The sequence below is a fragment of the Scaptodrosophila lebanonensis genome, unplaced genomic scaffold (genome assembly GCF_003285725.1).
Source record: "Scaptodrosophila lebanonensis strain 11010-0011.00,11010-0021.00 unplaced genomic scaffold, SlebRS2 tig00000001-arrow-pilon, whole genome shotgun sequence".
In the NCBI taxonomy this organism is placed as follows: Eukaryota; Metazoa; Arthropoda; class Insecta; order Diptera; family Drosophilidae; genus Scaptodrosophila; species Scaptodrosophila lebanonensis.
This window is the reverse complement of record NW_022060529.1, coordinates 20,285,458-20,308,591: the sequence shown is the minus strand read 5'-3', so window position 1 is coordinate 20,308,591 and position 23,134 is coordinate 20,285,458. Positions and strand designations below refer to the sequence as shown.

The 23,134-nt window shown below is 36.5% G+C and overlaps 8 protein-coding genes across 27 annotated transcripts in view; 5 read left to right on the top strand and 3 right to left on the bottom strand.

Moving 5' to 3' along the window:
- The first annotated feature begins 733 nt into the window (after positions 1-733).
- On the top strand, positions 734-1,430 carry LOC115633884 (DNA-binding protein SMUBP-2). The gene is made up of 2 exons (XM_030531388.1): positions 734-784; positions 854-1,430. Exons 1-2 carry the CDS (start codon positions 778-780, stop codon positions 1,357-1,359), a joined length of 513 nt encoding a protein of 170 aa, XP_030387248.1. The 5' UTR covers positions 734-777; the 3' UTR covers positions 1,360-1,430.
- Positions 1,431-1,541: 111 nt separating this feature from the next.
- Positions 1,542-2,330, top strand: LOC115633883 (UPF0598 protein CG30010). Its single transcript, XM_030531387.1, has 2 exons — positions 1,542-1,676; positions 1,747-2,330. The coding sequence occupies exons 1-2, from the start codon at positions 1,572-1,574 to the stop codon at positions 2,278-2,280; spliced, it is 639 nt and encodes a 212-aa protein (XP_030387247.1). The 5' UTR covers positions 1,542-1,571; the 3' UTR covers positions 2,281-2,330.
- Positions 2,314-3,341, bottom strand: LOC115633882 (protein crossbronx). Its single transcript, XM_030531386.1, has 4 exons — positions 3,199-3,341; positions 3,052-3,116; positions 2,893-2,993; positions 2,314-2,822 (listed from the first exon to the last, which is right to left on the bottom strand). The coding sequence occupies exons 1-4, from the start codon at positions 3,273-3,275 to the stop codon at positions 2,343-2,345; spliced, it is 723 nt and encodes a 240-aa protein (XP_030387246.1). The 5' UTR covers positions 3,276-3,341; the 3' UTR covers positions 2,314-2,342.
- A 207-nt stretch (positions 3,342-3,548) lies between these two features.
- Positions 3,549-4,453, top strand: LOC115633881 (alpha N-terminal protein methyltransferase 1). The gene has a single exon (XM_030531385.1). It carries the CDS (start codon positions 3,553-3,555, stop codon positions 4,378-4,380), a length of 828 nt encoding a protein of 275 aa, XP_030387245.1. The 5' UTR covers positions 3,549-3,552; the 3' UTR covers positions 4,381-4,453.
- A 307-nt stretch (positions 4,454-4,760) lies between these two features.
- On the top strand, positions 4,761-7,556 carry LOC115633880 (cysteine--tRNA ligase, cytoplasmic). 2 transcript variants are annotated; one of them, XR_003996394.1, is made up of 7 exons: positions 4,761-4,988; positions 5,054-5,543; positions 5,607-6,293; positions 6,351-6,495; positions 6,558-7,165; positions 7,228-7,428; positions 7,503-7,555. XR_003996394.1 is itself a non-coding variant. In XM_030531384.1 (6 exons), the coding sequence occupies exons 1-6, from the start codon at positions 4,810-4,812 to the stop codon at positions 7,351-7,353; spliced, it is 2,235 nt and encodes a 744-aa protein (XP_030387244.1). In that variant the 5' UTR covers positions 4,761-4,809; the 3' UTR covers positions 7,354-7,556. The 2 variants fall into 2 exon arrangements, 1 of the variants encoding a protein (XP_030387244.1); XM_030531384.1 differs by having other exon boundaries at positions 7,228-7,556.
- Positions 7,557-9,050: 1,494 nt separating this feature from the next.
- On the bottom strand, positions 9,051-11,525 carry LOC115622455 (exostosin-2). The gene is made up of 4 exons (XM_030516402.1): positions 11,027-11,525; positions 9,870-10,908; positions 9,651-9,810; positions 9,051-9,586 (listed from the first exon to the last, which is right to left on the bottom strand). Exons 1-4 carry the CDS (start codon positions 11,462-11,464, stop codon positions 9,085-9,087), a joined length of 2,139 nt encoding a protein of 712 aa, XP_030372262.1. The 5' UTR covers positions 11,465-11,525; the 3' UTR covers positions 9,051-9,084.
- A 111-nt stretch (positions 11,526-11,636) lies between these two features.
- On the top strand, positions 11,637-12,889 carry LOC115622481 (tubulin-folding cofactor B). The gene is made up of 4 exons (XM_030516429.1): positions 11,637-11,791; positions 11,882-12,247; positions 12,325-12,446; positions 12,499-12,889. Exons 1-4 carry the CDS (start codon positions 11,672-11,674, stop codon positions 12,614-12,616), a joined length of 726 nt encoding a protein of 241 aa, XP_030372289.1. The 5' UTR covers positions 11,637-11,671; the 3' UTR covers positions 12,617-12,889.
- A 2,388-nt stretch (positions 12,890-15,277) lies between these two features.
- Positions 15,278-23,134, bottom strand: part of LOC115622336 (MAP/microtubule affinity-regulating kinase 3) — a 32,751-nt gene continuing 24,894 nt past the window's right edge. For 6 of the 19 annotated variants that reach the window (XM_030516360.1, XM_030516369.1, XM_030516320.1 and 3 more), the window contains 5 exons: positions 21,837-21,925; positions 20,296-20,419; positions 15,721-15,870; positions 15,543-15,661; positions 15,278-15,485 (listed from right to left, as the gene is read on the bottom strand). In XM_030516360.1, coding sequence (XP_030372220.1) covers positions 15,427-15,485; positions 15,543-15,661; positions 15,721-15,870; positions 20,296-20,419; positions 21,837-21,925 — 541 coding nt within the window. In that variant the 3' untranslated portion in view covers positions 15,278-15,426. Of the gene's footprint in view, positions 15,486-15,542; positions 15,662-15,720; positions 15,871-16,647; positions 17,841-20,295; positions 20,420-21,836; positions 21,926-23,134 lie in introns of those variants that run through there. The other 13 variants (XM_030516377.1, XM_030516383.1, XM_030516290.1 and 10 more) reach the window with 5 other exon arrangements.

Genomic DNA, 23,134 nt, shown 5'->3' with positions numbered 1-23,134 from the left:
TTTTTCTTTATACTATTGTTAGAGAGGTATGTACCTGTCTTTACTACAAAATAGAGGTCACAATCCCCGAAGCGTGCCAGCCAATCACGCCTTCTCGTACGAGAGATAACGTTGGATTTTAATTTCACATTCTATTTCTTATCAGGTTCCTGAACAATTTTTCAGTAATGATAACCTGTTTAACCAATTATATAAGAAAAAGTCGTAGTCGCTTAGCTATGTATGTAGGTACATTTGTGGTTGTACTTTATTGTACAATATTCTGCAAAATGCCACACTTACGGGCTAAGGAAATATTGCCGATTATCCTTTTCAGTGTATAATTTAAGTATACAAAAAGAACATATTTTTAGGTAGAATATCCATCATAACGATTTGAAAATGGAAACTAATTGTGTGGCATTACTTAATATTTTTTCATGTAATCTTTTGCTCGTCTACGATTTTGCAAATAACATATTTTTAAATAGAATATGCATCATAACGTTTCATTGCTTAATATTTATTCATGTAATATAATTTATTGGCATTTTACGGGTAGCTTCTTTAAGTATGCCCACGTTCGATTATATTAATAAAATTGGTTAAATTTTTTCCAGTGTTTGTTCTCTTTCACAAATACATACAAACGACAAAATGTGGGCTTGTGTTAGTGAGTAGTGTTAGCAGCAACATATGATTTGTATATTTTTCACTGTGATTGACATTTTTTGGAAGAAGAACGTAGTAAACAATTATTTAATATTTCCATTATATTTGAATTCACTAAAAATTACAATGTCTGGTAATTATATTCTGTTAATATGAATAAACATGAGCAGAAATTTTGAATCCATATTTTAAAATATTACAGAAAAGACACAGGGAGAAAATGGTGATCAACCCTCAACATCAGCATCATCCGCTACACCTTTGTTTCCATTGACCAAAGATGGAAAGAAAATAGACTATGGTACTAACAACACATTGGAGCTGCTGGAACGATTACCAAGCCAAGTTGTTGACATACATCTCGACGATGTACTAACTGCCGTTAAGACTGTTGACAACCTATGCGACTTTGCCCGATGTAAGGCCAAAACAAGTCTAATGGGACAGGATTGTGGACACTGTCGTAAGCGGTTTTGTTTCAAACATGCACTGCCGGAGGTTCACGGTTGCGGGGAAGAGGTGAAACGGGTGGAGCGCAAAAATTTCCTGCATCCAAAGCCAGTGGCTTCTGTCCGGCACGAAGAGGAGATGGCGCAGGCCAAAAAGAAGCTCAATGCCAAGCTGAAGGACATGCAAGTCGGTCGCATGCAGAAGGCTGGTGGAAGTAACACTTCATCGGGCCACTCAAAGAAGAAAAAGGGCAAATAGAATAAACCAATGCATATTTGTTTAGGTTTAAAACTTATTAAAATTCTCAACACATTATTGTAAACACAGAACAGCTGATTGCCTTGGTTGAATTCTCTATCGCTATAGGTGTATTCGATTGCCGTTTTGGGTTGCCTGCTTATTATCAAAAGAGCCACAGTCACATTAAGATGTTAGCTTTGGGGCGATTATTTAACTCAAAATCATGCAATATGATAATTGCAACAAAGCGAAATATACAATTACAATATATACAGGGACAGTCACCAGAGCCAAAGGTTCGAGAATATTTCTATTACATCGATCATGAAGGCTATGTATGTACATACATACATATGTGTGCACAGATGCTTTAACAATATTTTTTTTTAATTTATGTACCTTTAGCTGTTTTTAGACGATGCTAAAATGAAAAACTTCACATCCTGCTTCAAAGAAAAACAATTTCTTAAATTCTTTTTCAGCCGGTTGCGCTTTAATCGGACCACGCGCTATAATACCGATTTTCCTTACTTGTCCCTCTGCGGAAGAGAACGCAATTTTGTGCGCTGCGACGATTCGCCGATTGTTTTCACACACTTATTGCAGCAAGATAATGGCAGTGCTAACTTGGGCTATGCTCATGCAGCAGACGCCTTGACGGTTGATTTTCAACCTCAAAAAATCTACATGAATCCAGAAACAGGCCGTGTGTATCATCCAGCTTGGCCGCAGGTTGGTGGTATTGGTCTTATACGCTCAAAATTAGCCATTGAGATGAGCCGTAGTTTTGAGTTTACCGGTGGCGAGGATAAGCCGCCCACACATTTTAACTGGAACAATGCTCGCTTGGAACTTGACAACGATTGGGTTAGAAGCACAGCCCGCTACGGAATGAGTCCCGATGCGGCGACAAAAAAACCTCTGGGTGAAGAAAACTGATTTCAACAATATGCTTAATAAAATACATATGTATTCATTTTTGTAAAGCATTTTTAATGAAACTATTCAATACTCAAGGGCTTGAACTCCCCCTCCTTTACCCATGACAATCCAGTCGCTATGCCACCGGTTGTTTGTGGTTCGGCCGACGTCACAATATCGTCTGCATTGCTTGTTCGTATGCGCTCTAGCACAGCACCGTGTACTTCTGGTAGAAACTTTTCAAAGACAATATAATGCGGGTCTTGTGTGGGTGGCATATCATAGATATGAGCCTTGTTTTCCTCGATACATTGCTTTACACAAGCCGCATATTCGCCTCTATTATGGGTTAGGATCTCAGCTGCCTCGGCATTATTAAGTTCCACAGTAACATTGCGAATACTTTCAACGGGATCGGCGAATATAGTCTGCATATATTTCAGGACTTGCCATATATGATCTTCGCCCGTACGCCATTCCGGGAAGGCGCAACTGATGTCCAGACTGTGCGTGAAGGGGCATACGTGAGGGTGAACGACATTGTGTTGGAAAATTATTGACTAAAAGTCGGATTGAAATTTAATTCAGTTAAATATTTAACAATGAGCATAATTATATTTTTGCACTCACTAGGACGCTTTTGTCATCGGGAAAACGATCAGGCAAAAGGATGGAAAACCGAAATACACTGTCTGCATAAAAACCTCTCCCGAAGAAAACACCGAACCATTCTAAAATGGAATTGAAAAATGTAAAAGAGGTATGGCTGGTGATATTTTGTATACTAACGTAGCGAATTGGCATAGCTGGGTATAACATAAACACCACTTAACTTTTCTGATTTGACCATTTTGCTGAAATTGAAAACATATTTATTTTGATGACTCCACAGGTTATTTCTTAAGTCATGGAAATATATGTGTGTGTGTGTCTTACTATTCAGCGAGGATTTTGTATTCCTGTTGAATTGTTGTGAGCAGTTTTTCATCCTTCTTGTTTGCATCCAGAGTCATTTTGCTGCTTCTTAATTAATGTTTGTATTTAAACAACAAAGCAATTTTCACATATGTACATATGTATGTATTTTATCTATGCACGATTAAGATGCAATAACATAAAACATATGATTGGCACGAAAGTGCTGCCACCCGGTTAAAAATGCACTTATTACAGCACATGCTGCCACTGGTTGTGTCCAAAAAACTTTGTTTGGAAAGCTCTTCCGCGATCTAATTTTAATAAATTAATTATAAATATCATAGAATGCTGTGTTAAAAAATATTAAAACAAATGACAAAAGACAACAAAACAATTGAAAATGAACTTGTGTCAAAGTTAGACACAGTCAACATTGCAAACCATCTAAACATAATGAACAATTGCGAAGCCAATGATGCTAAGGGCGCCGTGGAAATGGCAGCCTGTATTAGCAACAGTCCTGCTGTGCCAGCTTCGCCCTCCCCCTTCTATGGAAAGGCACAGGAGTACTGGTCACAAGTGCCGGCAACTGTGAACGGAATGTTGGGTGGGCTGGGATTCATCAGCGCCGTTGATATACAGGGATCGAACATATTTTTACGTGAGCTGAAATTGGCAGGAAACAAACTTGCTTTGGACTGCGGCGCTGGAATTGGTCGCGTGTCACGAAATTTGTTGATTCCACGCTTCGATAAGGTAGACCTTGTGGAACAAGATACTGCCTTTGCGGCAAAAGCACGCGAGTACTGCACAATAGGATGCGTTCATCCGAATCGTTTGGGAGAAATATACAATGTCGGTTTGCAAGAATTTCAACCACCGTCAGACAAAAAGTACGATCTTATCTGGAGCCAATGGGTACTAGGGCATCTGACGGATGAGGATCTTCTGGCCTTCTTTCAGCGTATGCGTATGTCACTAGCCTCAAATGCTTATTTAGTCATGAAGGAGAATGTCACATCCACGAAAAATGTTATGAAGGATGAGGAAGACTCCTCAGTTACGCGCCCGCTCCAGTTATATGAGCGCTTGCTTACACAAGCTGGCTTCAGGATTGTTCGCAAGGTCAAGCAACAAAACTTTCCAAAAGAGTTGTTCCCAGTATACATGATAGCTTGCAAACCCATAGCACCCAAGTAGCACAAACAACTGTATACATACATACAAGCAAAAATTCAAATTAGTACAAAATTAAAAGTGTTGTACATTTGAATGCCTGAACATTGTTTTAATTTTAGTCGCAATTTCAACTAGTCAGTCAGCTGGAATATCAACAGAGATTCAAATAAATAAAGACAGGATATTTATCAACTACAAATCATACATTGCTTATTATAGCTTTAATTTTAGTTAGATGTTTTAATATTATGGCAACTCTGCACAGCACTGCCATAAGCAGAGCTGGATAATTTAGCCCATTTTGTTTTTTTATCTTGAACTAGTTCGAAGCGGTTGCTAACTCCAACAGCAACGAGCATTTTTTAAACAGCTGTTGCTGATGAAACCGTGCAATCTGTAAAAGAAGCTCGACCGCAACGTTTAAGTTTTTGAAAGATTAGAATCAACAACATGTCCAAGCGCGTTCAGCCAGCATGGCAAGCTCCATCGGCTCATGTGAAGCCAAAATTACGCTTGTATAATAGTTTGACTAGGCAGAAGGAGGAGTTCGTGCCACTAGACGGCAACAACGTTACTTGGTATAGCTGCGGCCCAACGGTCTACGATGCATCGCACATGGGCCATGCAAGGTATGAAACGCCACATCAGCAGCTTTGAGCTTCCTATCTTATCTAGTGCCTTCCACTTAACTCAGGTCGTACATTTCGTTTGACATTCTTCGTCGAATTTTGGCCAATTACTTTGGCTACAACATCCACTACGTTATGAATATAACTGATATTGATGATAAAATAATTAAGCGTGCCCGCCAGAACCACCTCTTTGAGGAATATTCCAGTGCCGCCGAACAGTTTCCGCTAGACCGGTTGCTCAGCGAGCAAAAAGAGGTGTTAGCCCAGTTTCAGGCCACATGCGCTAAAAACACGGATCCGGATAAAAAAGTAATGCTCGATAGGACTTTGCAGCGTATGCAGGACGCCGTTGATGCCCTGACAAAGGCTGTGAGCAATGGGGACACAGCACGCATTGCTGAAACGCGGCGAAACTATTTGACTGAGGCAAAGGATCCCATTGCGGAGTGGCTAGATTTGAAGAAGGGCGCAGAGGTGAACGATAACGCCGTTTTTGAAGCGCTGCCTCGGTATTGGGAAGATCAATTTCACAACGATATGAGGTCATTAAACGTGAGTCATCGAGCTGAAAAAGTCAACGGCATTCGGATTAACTTTAATTTATGGTAATTGTAGATCTTGCCGCCAGATGTGCTTACACGTGTATCGGAATATGTACCACAGATTATACAATTTATACAGCGAATTATTGAAAATGGACTGGCGTATGCGGCAAACAACTCGGTCTATTTCGATGTGAGTGGTTTCGATAAACGTGAGAAACACCACTATGCGAAATTAGTACCGGAAGCATATGGCGACACCAAGTCGCTCCAAGAAGGTGAGGGTGATTTGTCTGTTGCCGAGGATCGCCTATCCGAAAAACGATCGGCCAACGATTTCGCTCTTTGGAAGGCGAGCAAGTCGGGCGAGCCGTGGTGGGACAGTCCCTGGGGTCGTGGACGGCCTGGCTGGCACATTGAATGTTCGGCAATGGCTTCAGACGTTTTTGGACCAAAGTTTGATATACACACTGGAGGTGTGGACCTTAAGTTTCCGCATCATGACAATGAACTGGCACAATCCGAGGCTGCATTTAATGAATCCGAATGGGTGAAGTATTTCCTACACACTGGACATCTCACAATTGCCGGCTGTAAAATGTCCAAGTCGCTAAAGAACTTCGTCACAATACAACAAGCTCTGAAAAAGCACAATGCGACACAATTGCGTCTAGCGTTTTTGCTGCATTCTTGGAAGGACACGCTGGATTACTCCGACAACACCATGGAAATGGCCACACAGTACGAGAAATTTCTTAACGTAAGACTATAATTAATGGAAATTATGATTCCTATTTATGTCCAATTTAAAACGCAGGAGTTTTTCTTGAACGTCAAGGACTTAACACGCCACGTTTTGTCCGACCAGCTTAGGCTCCAATTCGATGCGTGGACTGAGGTGGAAGCTGCATTACAAAAGAAATTTAGTGACGCTCAGGTGCAAGTCCATATAGCTTTATGTGGTTGGTATAGATAGGTCTCAAAGTCACTGGCAATTCTATATTCTCTGCTCTTTTCTTTCTAGATAACGTCGATACGCGCAGTGCTTTAGATGCCGTGCGCGAACTTGTATCGTCTTCTAATATTTATATTCGTGACAATAAGACGCAATTAAACAGCCTATTGCTGCGAAACATTGCAATATACATTACAGATTTGTTGCATATATTTGGGGCGATCGCTGGACCCCGTGGTGGCATTGGATTCCCTGTCACGGTCTCATCTGGTAGCAGTGCTACTGGTGCTGGAGTCGTAGACGCAGAGACAACTGTAATGCCGTATCTGGAATCCTTGGCCGAGTTCCGCAACCGTGTTCGCGAACAGGCCAAGACTATTAAAGCATTCGAGATATTAAAATTATGCGATGAACTGCGCGATATCGTGCTGCCTAATCTGGGTGTTCGGCTTGAAGACAAGGATGGAGGCAAGTTTGCCGTCAAGTTAGTCGATCGGGAATCGCTTTTGCGAGAGCGCGAAGCCAAACAGGCCGCTGAGGCGGAGCGTGCCGCCGAAAAAGAGCGCAAGAAGCAGGCTGCGGCCGAAGCTGCAGCAGCCAAGGAAGCGCAGCGTCGCATCGATCCACAGCGGATGTTTTTAAACGAAAAGGAAAAATACTCGGCATTTGATGAAAATGTATGTATGCCCTTAGTTACACTGAAGTGGCTTAAGAATATACTTTATTAAATGTATTTCAGGGTCTACCAACTCATGACATAGATGGCAAAGAGATTAGCAAAGGACAGCTTAAGAAACTGCAAAAGCTACAACAACAGCAAGAACAACGTTATAAAGAGTATTTGGCATCCATTAACGGATCCTAAAACAAAGCATTTGTACTTCCAATGAATAAGTTTAAGTATTTCCTACTCTGCCAATATCTGTCCTCAATACAAAATGTGAGTTCCACTCAATATTGAAATTAAAAATTCCATACAAATTTGTACAAGCCTAATTATTTAATCCGTTACAGTTTATAACGCATTATTTCGAAATGAGACTCCCCGCATAATCATTTTCATAAATAAAGCTGTACAAACTGAATCATCAGATTCGTAACCGTAAAACCGAAGTTATTTTTATTAGTTATTGTAATACTGGCAGTAAATAATATACTTGTGTGCTATTTATTGTTCTCTGAACAGCAGACCAGATCGGAAGTGTAATTGTAATCTAATAAATAACGCCAATAATGTCGCGTAAATGTTGTTTCTGTGTTAGTTTAAACTATGCAGCCGTTATAATAGGAATCCTCGAAATTCTTTTTTCTATATATATAATTCTCATTCAGAAGAATTTAAGTTTCGATCAAGAAGCGTTGGATGTATATGTGGGCACAGCATGGCTTGCTTTAATTCCCTCAATTTTGTTAATTTTCGGTGCACTTTTGGTAAATGTCAACCAAATTATGTTCTTCACCATGCATTTCAATTTTGACTTCTAGAAAAATAAATGTTTGCTGGCGCCATGGTTATTGATCGGAGGAATAAATCTTGTACTAAGGTTTTATATACACGCAATACAATTTAAAAGGGACTTTCAAAAAACAACAGATGCATCTGAAATAGATGGATATATTTTAGGATTTATATCCGACTCAGCTTATTATGGTAAGTTCTTTGATATCAGTTGGGGCATTTAAAAATGTAATGTATTTTCTTTCAGCTTTCCAATGCTATTTTTGGGTTATGGTTTACTGTCTTTATAGTCAAATGTGTCATAGCGTTAAAAGTGATAAAAAACAAATTTTGCCAATACCCGTATATTCTATATCACAAGAGGTTTATTCAAATCCAACTGTGGAAGTCGATGATTCCCATTTAAATAAATATTAATCGAAGTACTTAATTATTAATATTATAAATTAAATACTATTTTTAAATATTAATAATATTCATTATTTAAATTCAAAATACCAGTATTTGTAATTGAAATTTAGTCAACGAATAAAAATGTTCTTTAGCTACAATCATGGCCGTAGCGAAGAATGCAAAGCGAGCAAGGAAAGAAAAAAATTACAGAGAGAAGAAACATAGAATTAATTAAAAGCTTTTAAAAAAACAAACAAAATAAAATGGTATGGACAGTTCCGATGAGAGCATGTTGAGCATAAAACCCATCTAGATTTCAATAATTTTAAATCATGTAATTTGGGACTCACGATGTCGCAGTAAAAAATCGGGCCAAAAAATCATTCCACCTAGATTAAATCCTGGCCACGCCCATGGCTCCAATAATACCATACCCAAATAAAATACTTTTCTAAACTTGTGAGAAGTTATACTCGTAGCTTTTATTTTTTATACTTTTAAACTTTCAAACTGTTGTTTTTTTCACCATCCTGCCGAAAGTAATCAATTCTCCTGCTCATTGAAGTAAATTGAAATTTTCTATATATACTTGTAGTTTTAATTTTAAACAGCAATTAAATCTAAGATGGCATCTAATCAATACAAACTTATACAAATTCTAACTACTTACTAATTCAATCTTTGGCATATTTAACGTACTAATGAGTCTCTTGCCGTAAAATCAAACATCTAAGCTTGGTGTGCTTACAGGCTACCAATGTCATTATAGCGCTTTAACTTTTCGGGGAAATTATCTCTAAATAGAACTGGATCCGCTCTGAATTCAACAGTACGGAGTGGAATGCGTCCAAAAATCTTCGAAAATCGGTCAATACAGGCAGAACGTTCACGCATGTGATTCAAATCTGCTGAGAGCATTTCAGTATTGGTACACTCAGGGCATTTAAATTTCTTGCGGGGTGTTACTTTGATTGGTGGATTATTTGTTATGTTTGCCACAAGAAAGTTCATTGCAATATCTTCGCAATTCATGTGCTCATCTACCCACTGTTTTATGTCGCCTGGCAGGGCGTAAGTATACATGTGGCTCCAATATTTGTGATGAAAAGCAGCGCCGGTGAGCACCATAGATATTTGATTTGTCCACTCAGATTCGTAATGCCAACGCATGGTCACATTATTCCACATATGAATGCGACTAGGAAATCCCACTATGTGGTCGGGAAACTCGCGCCAAACTTCGTAACTAAGGCAGAATTTAACCCATTCCGATTAGTTGTAATGTTTACATTCACACAAAAAATACTCACCCAAAGTCTAGCTCGTCAGTCGTCAGCATTATTATATCATCATCTATAGTTAAAATCGCCTCAGTTTCAATTTCGGGATATGGAAAAAATCTGTTGGACAACTTATTTTCACTAGTCTGTATAATTTTAAGCGGTTTGGATATAGATGGGAATGTTGAAACTGCGTTAAAAAACGGAAATTAATATTTGTGAATGTAATTTAAGACTATATATACTGACGATGTGGTGGCATTTTACGTTGGTTGTTCCAAATAACGAGAATACTTTGCAACGAAGGCACGACAGCAAGCTTCTGAATTAAGAGAAATAGACTCTCTACGCGATCATATGTCAAAATGACTGCAGTAAAACCTTGTGATTTAGGGGAGAGGGAGGGCAAGAACAGAGGGTTAAACGTTGCGCGGCTATTGGTGCTAATGGCATTCCATTTTCGAATGCTGCGAGCCCGCAACGGAAAAATTCGACTCTCTAAAATTTCCAACGCTGTAATGGTTATGCTCCTCAGGTCCTTGAAATAGCTGTTGTAAAGCCACTGGACTTGTTTCTGCATCTCAACGACTTTTACATTAGATATAACGGAAAGTTTTCGCAGCACTGAGTGCAACTCGGATTCTCTGACACGCACTGTAGCCAATGACCAATCTATGGCGTCTTCGAAGGGCATTACATAGTTGTCAATTGCCACCACAGGAATACAATTTTGGGACATAATTTCGAGGAGATCTGGTTGGCCCATGCGCAAACTTCGACCCACAAGGCAAAATTTTCCTCTCGATAGTATGCGAGGGTATTCCAAATGCTTTTGATGATGAGTGCGGGTACAACGTAACGCCAAATCAGTCCCCTCACAGGGTCCCAGCATAAGTACCTGATCGGCATGCTTTTTAGATAGCTCTCGGATTGTGCGTAGATGTAGGGGCAAAAGATTTAACTGCGCTACAATAAGCAAATACTTCCGATCCCTGGAAAACTGGGTTGGTGGATGATAATGCTGCAGAAGCGGGCTCCAAACTGGAATAGAAACATCAAAACCAGGTCGATATGTCCAACTATCGAATCCGCCACCCAACACGACAGCATTATCCGTGTTGATGTCCAATACAGTATTGTATTCGGGCGCACTACCAGGCAGCATGTTGAAAAGTATGTGATTTTCGCCACGGTCCCAAAAATTTAGAGTTGCTAAAGCGGCACCAGCTAAATTCTTCTCAAATATGTTTTGGTTTAAAAGGTCCAAACTCGGCAAAAAAAGACAAGCCTGTTGAAAAAATACGCAAAAATAAAAATTAAATTGGAAGATTTTTATAAGCATTGAATAAATAGACCTATCTTTATGATCTTAAATTATTAACACAGAAATTTCAAAAGAAACGGACCTCGTTTGGATTTGATGTGTAGTAACGGCTCTTCAGCACTGCCTCCAGGATTTGAAAGTACTCAGCTGACAGCGTCGTTGCCACTTTCTCGCTCTTTTCATCCACAAACTCTTGTAATGGGTAGATGAACACCTTTAGCTTGTCATGCTCATTCTGACCACATTTGTAGATGTTAAGGCAATCCCAAAATGTGCAGTTCACATTACGAGCACGAGGCTGCTCGGAGTCTGACTCCAATACTACCTCCTGCGTGCGGGATAGGTCGAGCACCATGGTATCCTTTTTGTCCGACATAAAATTTTGAATGCTGGACACGTCCCACAAGAGCCAAATTCCGCATAGCGTAACAATTGTGAAAAGCGCGTAGGTTAAGCAGTTCAAAATTAGTTCCCTTGTATGGGGAGGACTTCGGGAGTGGTTTATTAAACACTTATTCATTTCCAACTTTTATATCCTATGTATACTGTTAATTAATCGGATTCGCGTCCCTCTGACAACTGATTCCCAGGGCTGGGAACGCCAAAACTATATGGTATCGATATATGACAATTTATATTTTACAGTGCTTGTTAAATAATAATATCGATTGTATCGAATCGCCTAGCCATCGGATCTGAGTCGAGTTTTAGGAATTATTCATTAACGATGTCAGAAATAATATCTGGCAAATCAGATTTTATAAAAGCCAATGTATCAAATTCCAAGAATGATGCAGTGGCTTTTGAGATGAAGTTTGCCAAAGATCTCACCATTGCGCAGCTAAAGGTAAGTATATTTGGTCGCAAATACTAATATGATTGACGCAAAAGGACAGCTGTTCGAATATATATACGTACATACATATGTTGTCGGCAGAGCAAATTGGAAATAATTACCGGTGGTAATGCTGCTACGATGAAGTTAGAACTCTATAATGGCGACCGTTATGTGTCAACGCTCGACAACAACGATGCAAAACTCGGCTTTTATATGCATTCCGATGGCTTGCGCCTGCATGTAGTGGACAGTTTCGCCAGCTTCGATGACGAGATGGTTCAAAAGTTTGAGCTCACTAATGAGCAGTACGAGCAGAAAAGGGATACAGTCCGCAATTTTTTGCTACAGAATCGCGTTGGAAAATACAATGAGGATGAAATGCGTCAGAGAGAAGAAAAACGTCGAGAACTAGCCGAAGAGATTCAGCGTAGAGCTGAACTTTGTGTTGTAGGTTCCCGATGTCAGGTACGAAATTGATTAACTTTTACCTCTTTATCTGGCTTAAACATTTTACTTGTTTCCCTAATGCACATTTAATTCAGGTAACTGTGTCCGGCAATCCAACGCGTCGAGGTGTAATTAAATATAACGGGCCACTGGATGGTAAAAGTGGCATTTTTATTGGAGTGCAGTACGACGAGCCATTGGGCAAGAACAACGGAAGGTACGTCAAATATTAATTCATAATTAATGGTTTGAAAAACTGGACATTTCAGCATTAATGGAAAGGCCTATTTTGAGTGTCCTCCCAATTACGGAGGCTTTGTGGCGCCGCTTTCCGTTGAGGTTGGCGACTTTCCCCCCGAAGACTTTGATCTTGATGATGAGATTTAACTTATTTTTATATATAATACTCACCCACAATTGCATATATCAAAATTTTTTAAGTTTGTTGCTAGTAACGAGTGCAACCAAATTATTTAGATAATACATTTTGCGTTTATTATTTAAAACATCTAAGTTTTTCAGATATTCTTACAACATGGTTATTAATAGGGTCTAGACTCCGCTTTATCATTTTGTTTATGCATTTAAAAAAAAAAACGAAATGATTAATATTGTTAACAATAAATACGTAAAACCTAAAATACCGACGTTACACATACATATGTATATTGTTTCCCTGCTGCAATACAATTTATTAATGGCTTAAATAAACAAATAAGGTGTGATACATACATACAGTATACGATATTTTATGTAAACTGTCCCCAAGACCATAATACATTTAGCATAAAATAAAATTAAACAATTTTAAATGACGTTCGCATCTTACAACATGTAGACTTATGGTTATCAGCCGTACATAAATGTATGCATGTGTGTATGTATGAATATATAGTTTTTTCTGTAGGTTCTTAAAATGTTCATGCACATGTGCATATGCATAAGCCAATTGCCCAATTTGATAAACTACATTATTCATAAACCATATAAAAAACGTGAAAAACGACCAAGAGCAATACTGCGTATTTAGTTGTTTATTTTATTATTATAAATTTCGTTCTGTTTTTTCAAACCTATTGAAAAAGTCAGGCAAGCACACTTATGCACACATGTATGTACATACATGTTAAGATTTGTGCAGATATACTTAATTAAAAAATTGTGTTCAAAAATAAAAGCAATTTAATTTGCAAGCATGATTTATATGTTTATGCCTATAGTATATCTCTGTTTATACATACATACATAAAAAGTATACAAGAGTTTTGAAAGGCTCCTTTTCTATCGAACATACAAAAGGAAAATCGTTTGTCGGTATGTATGTAGTTTGGCTGTAACTGGATGAAATCAAAGCGGAAACGTCTAACTTTATACGCAACATTAACATTATTTTTTGGCTGATGCCGAATGCCAATTGATTTTAAACCTAAGCTCATTGTAACTGTTACGTACGGTTTTATTTATTTTTTTCGAAACTCTTGAGTGTTATTTTTTTGTAGCCTTTGCCATAGAACATATGTATATATGTAAATCATCAAAGTTACGGCACAAGCGTCAACATGTTGGATTGAATAATTTTTGACAAAAATCATGCTCTGATGCAAATTTTGTCTATATATTTGTATAGAATGAGCGTGGAAACGAAAGTAAAACACACCTATTCATGTACGTTCTGTCATTATGTATATAAAAAGTCAAATATACATAGATACGTATACCGTAAACTGGCTTTGGGCTGGGTATACAACATTTTAACTACAATTAATATAGATGATCATAACTTGTACATATGTACATACATATGTATGTATGTATATGTAGTAGAAGTATTCTTACAAATGAAACAACCAGAGTTTTCGATTTTCTATTATTTTTCAGAATTTTCAGATTTTTGTAGATTACCAAGCAAAAGCTGTTGCTACATACACATAAATGCAGTTTATAGAGCATTTAATGCCTTTCTGTTAATGTCTGTTGTTTTTATTGAATAAAACTTGGTGTGTATATTTATGTAAGCGGGTTCGTAACGATCGACCGATAACGATTACCGATTAGTGGTTTTAATCAATGTGTATTTGTGTGTTTTGTTGTGTATGTATGTATGTGGTGCTTGTGTGATTATGCATATGTAGGAGATTTGTGTACTCGCCGTTATACATACATATGTAGGTTTATTTAATTCAATATGTTAGCTTTAGTTTAGATCAATGAATAGATGGATTAACTTTTTTATTATTTGAGATTCTACTCTAAAGTGTCAATAATGTAATGCTTCGCACAAATCCGATTATGGTGTCCATATCCGTGTCCGGTTTGCTTTGCCTCATTCCGTTCACTCCTCCCTGTTCTCATCCTTGACCGACAACCATTTAGAGGGTTGTGGTGCGCAACATTTCTGCATTTTGTTCTGTTTTTGGTTTGTCATCGCCGTTGGCCGCCTCTTGTTTATACTCCATTGTGCTTGAATCCTTAACTGTTGTTGATGCCTTGGCTACGTCCTTTTTATCAGCCTCCCCGTGCTTTGATGCTGTCAATTTCCGCACTATGAGGCTTCCGGTATTTTTGATGTTTTTCTTTAATTTGCTGCCGCCGCCACTACGGCTGCTACAATCCGATTTAAGATCTACCCCACCAGCTGCCCCTGATTCACCACCCCCACTGCCAGCAGCCCTTTCTTTACCAGCTAGCATATTTTCTTCATGTTTATCTTTTTCAGTTTCTGTTCTTAGCATGCTATCTTCTGTCTCCTCCTCTAAGATCGGGTTTATCGAGTTAAAGTCCACAAACATAGGTGTTGCTATTAATTCTGATGGGCACACCCCTGTACTTTCGTCCTGCTCCACACTCAAAGAGTCCTGAACGGTAAAATGATCTCGCATTGTTGCGCTGCTGCATGGAAGTGCCTGAAGTTCCTCACGAGACGAAACATTCTCCTTCGAACTGAATGGCGAGTACAAATGAAAGGCGGACAGTAGCGAAGTGGACTTTTTCTGATCTTCAGTAGCGCTGGCAGAAGATTTGCTTTTTTTGTGCCGTTGCGATCCCTGCTGGCTGGTCAGTGAACGACAGAGCAGTGATGTTTCAGAAAGTTTGTGGCTGCTGGTGCTGGTTTCTATGTGGCAAACAGTGGAGATGGTGTCTGGGTCGGCAACGGAGCCTGCAGCGGTGGAGCAGCCTTCGATCATCGTCTGGTTAAGTCACAGTCGTAGATCAAAAGCAATGCGAGACGCAATGTTCTTGAAGCCAATGCTAGTGCCTGCACAATATGCCGAAATGTAAGTTATTTGGGCTTTTTCAAGACAGTATAACTTACCAGAGATGCGCTTGAAGCGAACGCCATTGAGGGAGAGGCGTGGTAGTTTGCAAACCTCGATCTCCCACTGCACTAGGGAGTCCGTGTTGGGATCCCCATGCACACACCACAGAACAAATCTGTTTTAAAAAGTGAACCCATAAGACATGAGTTTATAAATTCTATTATTACCACATACCTTTCACGTTGCTCATAGTCGCAATTGTTTTGATCAAGTACCTCGCGTATCTTTTGCATTATCTGATCAGGCATTAGAGGCGATGTTGTCTTCATCGACCAGGTGAAGCGCAGAACACGCGGCTTAGCAGCCTCTTCTGTTGTTGATGTACTGAAAGTATCAAACATGATTCAACTATGGAACAAAGATGCATTTAAATTGAAAGAGCAATCATTTCAGATAAGCGCAGTAATGCCAAAAACCCACATCGCTTGCTAAGAAAATAAATGTGAACTGATTAAAATTTGTCTTTGTTGCAATAATATACATTGGTAATTTAAAATTATAAGTCTTACTTTACTTTGCATCTAAAAAACTTCATACTCAGAAGGTTTGCTAATGAAAAACAAATAATTAGATCCCATTTCCATTTCGGAAACCGACAAAACTATGAGGATTTGAATTTAAAATCGCAAAATCTTAAATATCAATTAAATTAACTAAATCTTGTTCAATTATTTTTCGAAAAAATATTATATATACGAGATGGTATAACAATTTAAAAATGTAGGATAACTGTCCCCCTCTGAAAATTTACATTGCCTTTTGCCTATGCATTTTTTAAATAAATGCAGTACTTTAGTAAAAAGAAAAACCTAACCTGCCTAGGGGAACTACAACATCAAGTTTGGTTATTCTAGCTCTTGTACTTCCTGATATCCTTGCGCTCAAACAGACAGACAAACAGACGGAGGGGCAGACATGGCTATATAAGTACTCTTCTTTTCATACTGATCAAGCAAAAATATATTTTTAGGGGCCTGACACGCGTGCTTCTATGTATTCAACTAGTACTTGTATACAGCCTTTGGGTACAGGCCATAAAAACACTTCAATTCGATGCACATATACACTACTAAGGGAGGAGCAGAAAAAAGAAACTCGGAATTTTTGGTTCATTTTTTCTCTCTGAAAATGTCCATAGCATTTATTATGGATTGATTAATTTAATTATCAATTTATTTAATTATGTGTTATTTCTTTGAAACTTAATATGCATAACTACTAATCGGGCCGGTGCAGGGCCTGATAACACGATTTAAAGATTATCATCTGTACAAATAAAATGGTCACATGCACAAGATTTAATACATATACATAATTTTCATCTTGATTTAGGAGTAATTCGTTTTGACAACTAATTGGTATGCTTAGAATGCTAAATACGCTCTGATTTCTGCGCTTCGACTTCATATGCGATTGATCATTATTATGTATATCATTGCAAGTTCGGTATTTTCAATTCTGATTGTATGTTTCACGGATTCAATTAAAATACAATTACATTCATACATACATATACAAATATTGCTAAATAAATTTAAGATCATAGATACAAATTCTCGCAACCGCTTTTTAAGTCATCGGTTTTACAATATGGTATTTCTCTTTCTATTTCTCATGTGAATTTTTAATCGCTGTTTTTTCAATTGTGTTCGTAATAAATATACATACATACATATTTGTATATAATTTAGGTAATAACTAAAATAGCAATGCGTAGTTAACATAAATATTTTAGGTAGTATGTATTTAGTATTAAAACATAATCCGCAAACGCAACAGGACAATAATTGATTGGTTTCTAATTGTTAAATATTGCAGTTTTTAATTTTTATATCAGCATTAATTTTACAAAAAAAAAAAAAAATAAGAAAATCTATTTAGTATGTATATTTATATGTTGTTGATGTTGATTTGTAGCTGTTGCTCATTTGCTTCTAAACATATTTATGTATTTTCATTTATATAAATGTATAGTTGTGTATAATTAGATAATAATCGTAATAAAACATAGGCGCTTTTGTGAATTTCTGTTAAAGCAATGCAACTCAACGTCGTTGGTGTTCTTGTTTGGAGGGGGTACGAATCGGATTCGGAGCTAATTGCTCGGACCTGTATCCAGATCCGGATCGTATCGACCTGATTTCGGATCTGTTATCTTTCTGATCTGTATCTGTGTCTGTATCATATCTGTATCTCTCCGTCACGCGCGTTTACTCTAGAGGGAATCGTTTGTTTCAGTTTTAGAACTATTAACAAGGAATAGTTAATGTTTGTTTGTTAATTACTGGTTTGGCCTAAAATTAAAGAAAAAATTTTAAACAAATTATTCACGGCTGGAAAAAATATTAATAATGGGTAAAACAAATACGAGTAATGAAACCAAAGAAGATAGTAAGACAAAAAAAAAATATACGGAAAAATCACGAAAAATTCGTCTGTTCATTGAGTTCATTGAGAAAGAAAAGAAAAGTAAACGCAATCTTTTGTAGATACTAATTTAATTATGATACAATAGCAGTTTATCAAATTAAATATCATAATAAAACAGCATATAGTATATATATTTATTTGTTTTAAATGAAGTAAAAAGAGACGAGAACAACAAAGCTTTCATAATAATAACGGTGGGGGTGATAATGGAGTAACGTAGATTTACAGGAGACTGGAGAGCTACATATAGTAAGTAATTATTGGGGTGTGACGGAGAGCGCGGAGAGCGACCAGGAGACCAACAGAGCTTTCATTAAAACATTTGTTTTTATTTTCAACCTCTTTCTATATATTTTAGCCAAGATCAGTTTATAGTACAATATCGAATATTTAGCAATCAGTTGCATATGTATGTATGTATAGTTTTGTAAATATTAGTCTTTTAACGGAATCTAGCTTTAGAACTTGCAGTAAAAAGACTGTGTACTCTGTGTGTTCAAGCCGAGCTTTATCTTTACAATTGAGCTGCACCAACTGCCTATAACTGAGTGAGATAGAATGGGTATATATTTATATATATACGTATACTACGTATATAGACTTACAAAGTACATAAGTATGCATGTAGGTATGTATGTATGTATGTACATATATATAAAAAGCATGCGTCGTCGACCATTTCAATAATCTTTTTTATCTCATCTGAATTTGCATATGCACGCTATATATTTATGCATATATGTATATGTGCATTTGCCAATTCACACTTAATTCAAAACATTGTGGGCATATGCGTGACTGTGTATATGTGCGCAATCGTTCGTGTATCTGTGTATCTACATACATACATATGTATGTACAAATACAATTACGCGCGTTCCTTGCATAAAATATTTTCATTTCAGCTCAAATAAATAGAAATTAACATAAACAGAAATGTCAAATGTTAAAGGTATACATATAGTATATACATATATATACGTGTTTATATGTATGCTCTTTAGTGCAAGTTAAAAATAACAAAAGTGTAATAGTTAATAAATAAAATATAAGTTATTCCAACAAATTTTTTACTTCATGCAATCCAATGTAAATGCTTTTTTTCTTGATCGATATTTATATATTTAAGTATTTTTGTTTTAGGGCGAATCGCAATTAACAAATTGTTAGTAACGGTTGCGGAAGGGAAAGGTGCTCCTACATCTATAACTTCAAAGCTTGGTCTTAGCATTGTTAAGGGTAAGGGAATTGTTTGGAGCTGTGGGACTCTCTGGTCAGACATAATTTATGAATGCTCATACGACCAATCTATGTTTAAAGATTAAAGCTCCTGTTACGCTCTCTCTGCCCATCTCCCGTATTTAAACACCATTCCCTAGCACTAAATGCATTTTTTAAACTTCTTAAATCGCATGAAAAAGCAACCAAAAATGTATGTTAGGCATTGCTTTTAAGGAATCTAATTGAAATTAGCTTAATAATATGAACACAACACAACATCATCTCTGCCTGTATAAGAGGTTACTAAAAAAATAGTTTCTTCGACATCCATTTTGATTTTCAGGAATTGAAAATACCCTCATTCAGTTTGTACATTTATGAGGTGCCGTAAAGAGACTGATAAAAGAAAACTTATCCCATAAATGAGTGCAGAAATGGGTGCATTACTTTAAATGTGCTAGATAAGTCTCTTGTAATCAAAAATAGTTTTAAATTGCTTTTAAAGTGTGCAACATTTGAGATATGTGTTCTATAGTTTCTATAGAATATTGAAAGTTTTAATTATTGGCAATATTTGAGGCAAGAAACTGAGAACATTCGAATATGACATATTTTGCGCAAAAAGAAAGCTAAAAACGCGCCTGTAACCGCAATATACGATTTGCTGTTGTTGCTTACAAAATTGTGCTCATAATGGGCGTTGCATTGTATTTTTGGTAGCAGCAGGTTTGAGCTTTGCGTCTCGTTTAATTATGCATTTATGTAAAAGTAGTACATACAATATGTATATATATATATACATACTATTATAGATGGAAAAACGCGTTTGCTACAAAACTTACACACCAACATATAAATACATAAGTATGCGTATGTGTTGATATGCAAATGAGATGAAACATAAAATGAAATTAAAACAATATTAATTTTAAAATTGTAAAGAACAAAACTCAAAATGAAACGAAAATATAATACAAAAATTAAAAACTAAATTAAAACGAAAATCGAATTTAAACTGCATTTGCTTTTCTTGTAGTATTTGTTAAACCAAGAAGTGGAATTGAACATTTTTGCCAGCTCTAAGCAATTTTTACTTACCGTTTGCTAAAACGTGACGATAGCTTGGAAAAGAAGCTCATGCGACCCGGATGGGGTGAATCGCCAGATGCGCCACTTGTTCCCGAGTATTCCAGCGCTGTGTTGTTTCGAGCTCTGGTTTGACCTATTTGGGATATAATTGGAGATTATTGAAACGCATGCCCAAGCCCATATATAGAATTATGTTTCTTTTTTACTTCATTTGTACTAGCCTACAAAACGAAGAAGTGCTAAATTCTTCAGGATACATATGTATTTTCAATCTGATGAAAAAATCGTAATGATTGTGCTATCTTGCATAAAAAGTTGTATTTATTTTTGGATTAAGCTAGAAAGACATTATTTCATATCACTAAAAAAGAGTTTAGCTAACCATTTATTTATGTATATACCATCGGGAATTTATTGTGTAAAGTTTGACATAATTAAAACGGATTCCAATTTCGAATCCTATGACTTACCAAACATATCAGAATCTTTAAGAACAGTAGACTAAATAAACATTTGCATTCGTAAATGTATGTGGGGATTATTATTTTATTTTAAATAACTCTTCACACTTGCTTTCCAATAGCATATACATATATATAGGAGTATTTAGAGTTTAGGGTTTAAATAATATCCATTTAGTTTTATATAGGCATATATGTTATCATAAATCACGACGAGACGTATTGATCTAGTTATATCCGGGTCCGTTAGTCCACAGCTGCGTCAATCGAAACCCCACTTCTTTTAAGAACAAACGCTTTTCCACCCAAACGACATATAACAACATAATTTCAAAATATTTTTTAAGCTGATGTAGATCGGACGTCCATTTAATTATAGGTAGTTCCTATGTAATGCTAAGCTTCGGGGAAAACCGAAGGTATCGTCTTCGCGGGATTAATTAACTTTAATTATGAATAGTTTTTTAATCTGCATTTTACATTAACCGATTAAAAAGAGCCTTGAATGCATTTATGTATAGACAGATTAATGCATTGGGCAGATACTTATGAATACACATCCTACAAAAGATTTATACAAGTATAACAAAACTTTAAGCATTCTTCAACTCAGACAAACGTGCAGGACTCGAATCAATGAATTTTAAAAAAACATTGCAGAAATGAAAAGCCATGAAAAGAATACAAGTATAACCACAAAGCACGACAAACTAAAGGCACATCCAACTAATCACGAATTGATTGAATGACAGTACAGATATCGGATTGATGATTTTGTTTTTAAGTTGCTTTTTGTTTTGGTTGATAAATAAAAATGCAAATGGACAGAATTATCAGAATCGATTGAATCACATGAGGTAGACATGCAGGAGAACAGAAAGCTCTCAGCAAACTGAAGCAGCATGGCAGTGGTTCGCCTTTGATCTTAAAATTAATACCAAATAAAATACATAACTAAGTTTCCTAAATATTATTAATTTATGATAACGAGATGCATATTTTCGTTTTAGATTTTTTTTCCATAAAGTTTGCGATATAAATTAAATTATTACATTGAAACTAATAAAAATAAGTGAACAGAAAACTCACCAGAGTGAAAGGTTGAACGTGATGGAACATTCCTCGGAAAGTGTCTGCTTGATTTAACAGCCGATGCCATTCTAAGTCGGTCGAACAGACTATATATGTATGTACAAATTGACAGTACATATACACGCGCACGAATGAATGGAAATCGGATCGGATCGTATCGGATAGTTCGTCGGAGTATAATCAAATCCAATGAATCGCATTTCAAAAAATGAATATGTTTCAAATCAGTATAAAGTTTTTCAATTTGTTAATTGTGCAGAGTAGTGTAATCGATTTGGAATCGTTATTATAATCGTTATTGTTTTTGGTTATCGATCGTAGGTCGGTTTGCGTCAGATGCATGTTTTCACAGTGGCATTGGCATCGGTGTTCAGTTGATGTGTGAGCGTGATCGTATGTGTGTATATGTACGAATACATGTAAGCGATGAGTAGTGCAGCCCGTTATGTCGATATTATTCGATCCGTTGCACGACATAAGGTTTTCGATTGGTTGACAAAGTTTTTAATTTATTTTATTATATTATTTATTTATTTTTGTTGTTTTTGTAATGACGACATGTTAAGGGCGGTTACAAAGCAGCGCGTTTCAAGCAGTTGTGGTTGAATTTTTTCGATGCAATAAGTTGATAACGGAAATCAAAGGTTTATATTTGATTTTTTTTTTTGTAATCACGTTGTAGACATAAACAAAATGAAAAGAAAAATAAAAGAAAAATATATCATGTAAAAATTCTGGAAAAACAAGCACTTATCTAACTTATATGTTTTTTTAAAGCTAAAATAAAATATAACCAATTTCATAAAATTAAATTGTTTAGGAAAAATGGATGAAGAATTAGTGGCATGGCAAGTCGACGACTTTACAAAGGGATGATCACTTTATAATGATTAACAACAAATACATAAATATGTGTACTTTGCATATTGAATAGGTTAATGCAGTAGATGATGAGGATCGAAACTACAAAGGTTAGCAGCAACATGCTAAAGATTGATAACCTGACACTCAAATGAACTATTATTAGTATGTATTTTTGTATGTATATTTAGATAAACACATACTTATATATAGTACATTTACACATATGTAAGTACGATTAGATTTACTTTTGGACAGCCCTATTTTTACTTTATGTGGTTATGAAGATATTAAATACATACATTTATACCGGACATATGATCAACAAAGTTTAAAAAAATATTACAACAGAACAGGCGAGAGAGAGAGAGAGAGATTGAGAGAGTGGTGTGTAAGAGAGAGTTTAGGGCAGACTTTATGTGCTTAAAGATAGA

Bases quoted from the DNA above. Each gene is read 5' to 3' on its own strand.
- LOC115633881 (XM_030531385.1), top strand. From the start codon at position 3,553: ATGACAAAAGACAACAAAACAATTGAAAATGAACTTGTGTCAAAGTTA.
- LOC115633883 (XM_030531387.1), top strand. From the start codon at position 1,572: ATGATAATTGCAACAAAGCGAAATATACAATTACAATATATACAGGGA. The intron at 1,677-1,746 runs GTATGTACATAC...ATGTACCTTTAG, and splicing joins ACATCGATCATGAAGGCTAT to CTGTTTTTAGACGATGCTAA.
- LOC115622481 (XM_030516429.1), top strand. From the start codon at position 11,672: ATGTCAGAAATAATATCTGGCAAATCAGATTTTATAAAAGCCAATGTA. The intron at 11,792-11,881 runs GTAAGTATATTT...TGTTGTCGGCAG, and splicing joins TCACCATTGCGCAGCTAAAG to AGCAAATTGGAAATAATTAC. The intron at 12,447-12,498 runs GTACGTCAAATA...TGGACATTTCAG, and splicing joins TTGGGCAAGAACAACGGAAG to CATTAATGGAAAGGCCTATT.
- LOC115633880 (XM_030531384.1), top strand. From the start codon at position 4,810: ATGTCCAAGCGCGTTCAGCCAGCATGGCAAGCTCCATCGGCTCATGTG. The intron at 6,496-6,557 runs GTTGGTATAGAT...TTTTCTTTCTAG, and splicing joins AGTCCATATAGCTTTATGTG to ATAACGTCGATACGCGCAGT. The intron at 7,166-7,227 runs GTATGTATGCCC...AATGTATTTCAG, and splicing joins ACTCGGCATTTGATGAAAAT to GGTCTACCAACTCATGACAT.
- LOC115633882 (XM_030531386.1), bottom strand. From the start codon at position 3,275: ATGACTCTGGATGCAAACAAGAAGGATGAAAAACTGCTCACAACAATT. The intron at 3,117-3,198 runs GTAAGACACACA...TTTCAATTTCAG, and splicing joins TACAAAATCCTCGCTGAATA to CAAAATGGTCAAATCAGAAA. The intron at 2,994-3,051 runs GTTAGTATACAA...ATTCCATTTTAG, and splicing joins CAGCTATGCCAATTCGCTAC to AATGGTTCGGTGTTTTCTTC.
- LOC115622455 (XM_030516402.1), bottom strand. From the start codon at position 11,464: ATGAATAAGTGTTTAATAAACCACTCCCGAAGTCCTCCCCATACAAGG. The intron at 10,909-11,026 runs GTCCGTTTCTTT...TTTTTTCAACAG, and splicing joins ACACATCAAATCCAAACGAG to GCTTGTCTTTTTTTGCCGAG. The intron at 9,811-9,869 runs GTCAGTATATAT...TTTTTAACGCAG, and splicing joins ACGTAAAATGCCACCACATC to TTTCAACATTCCCATCTATA.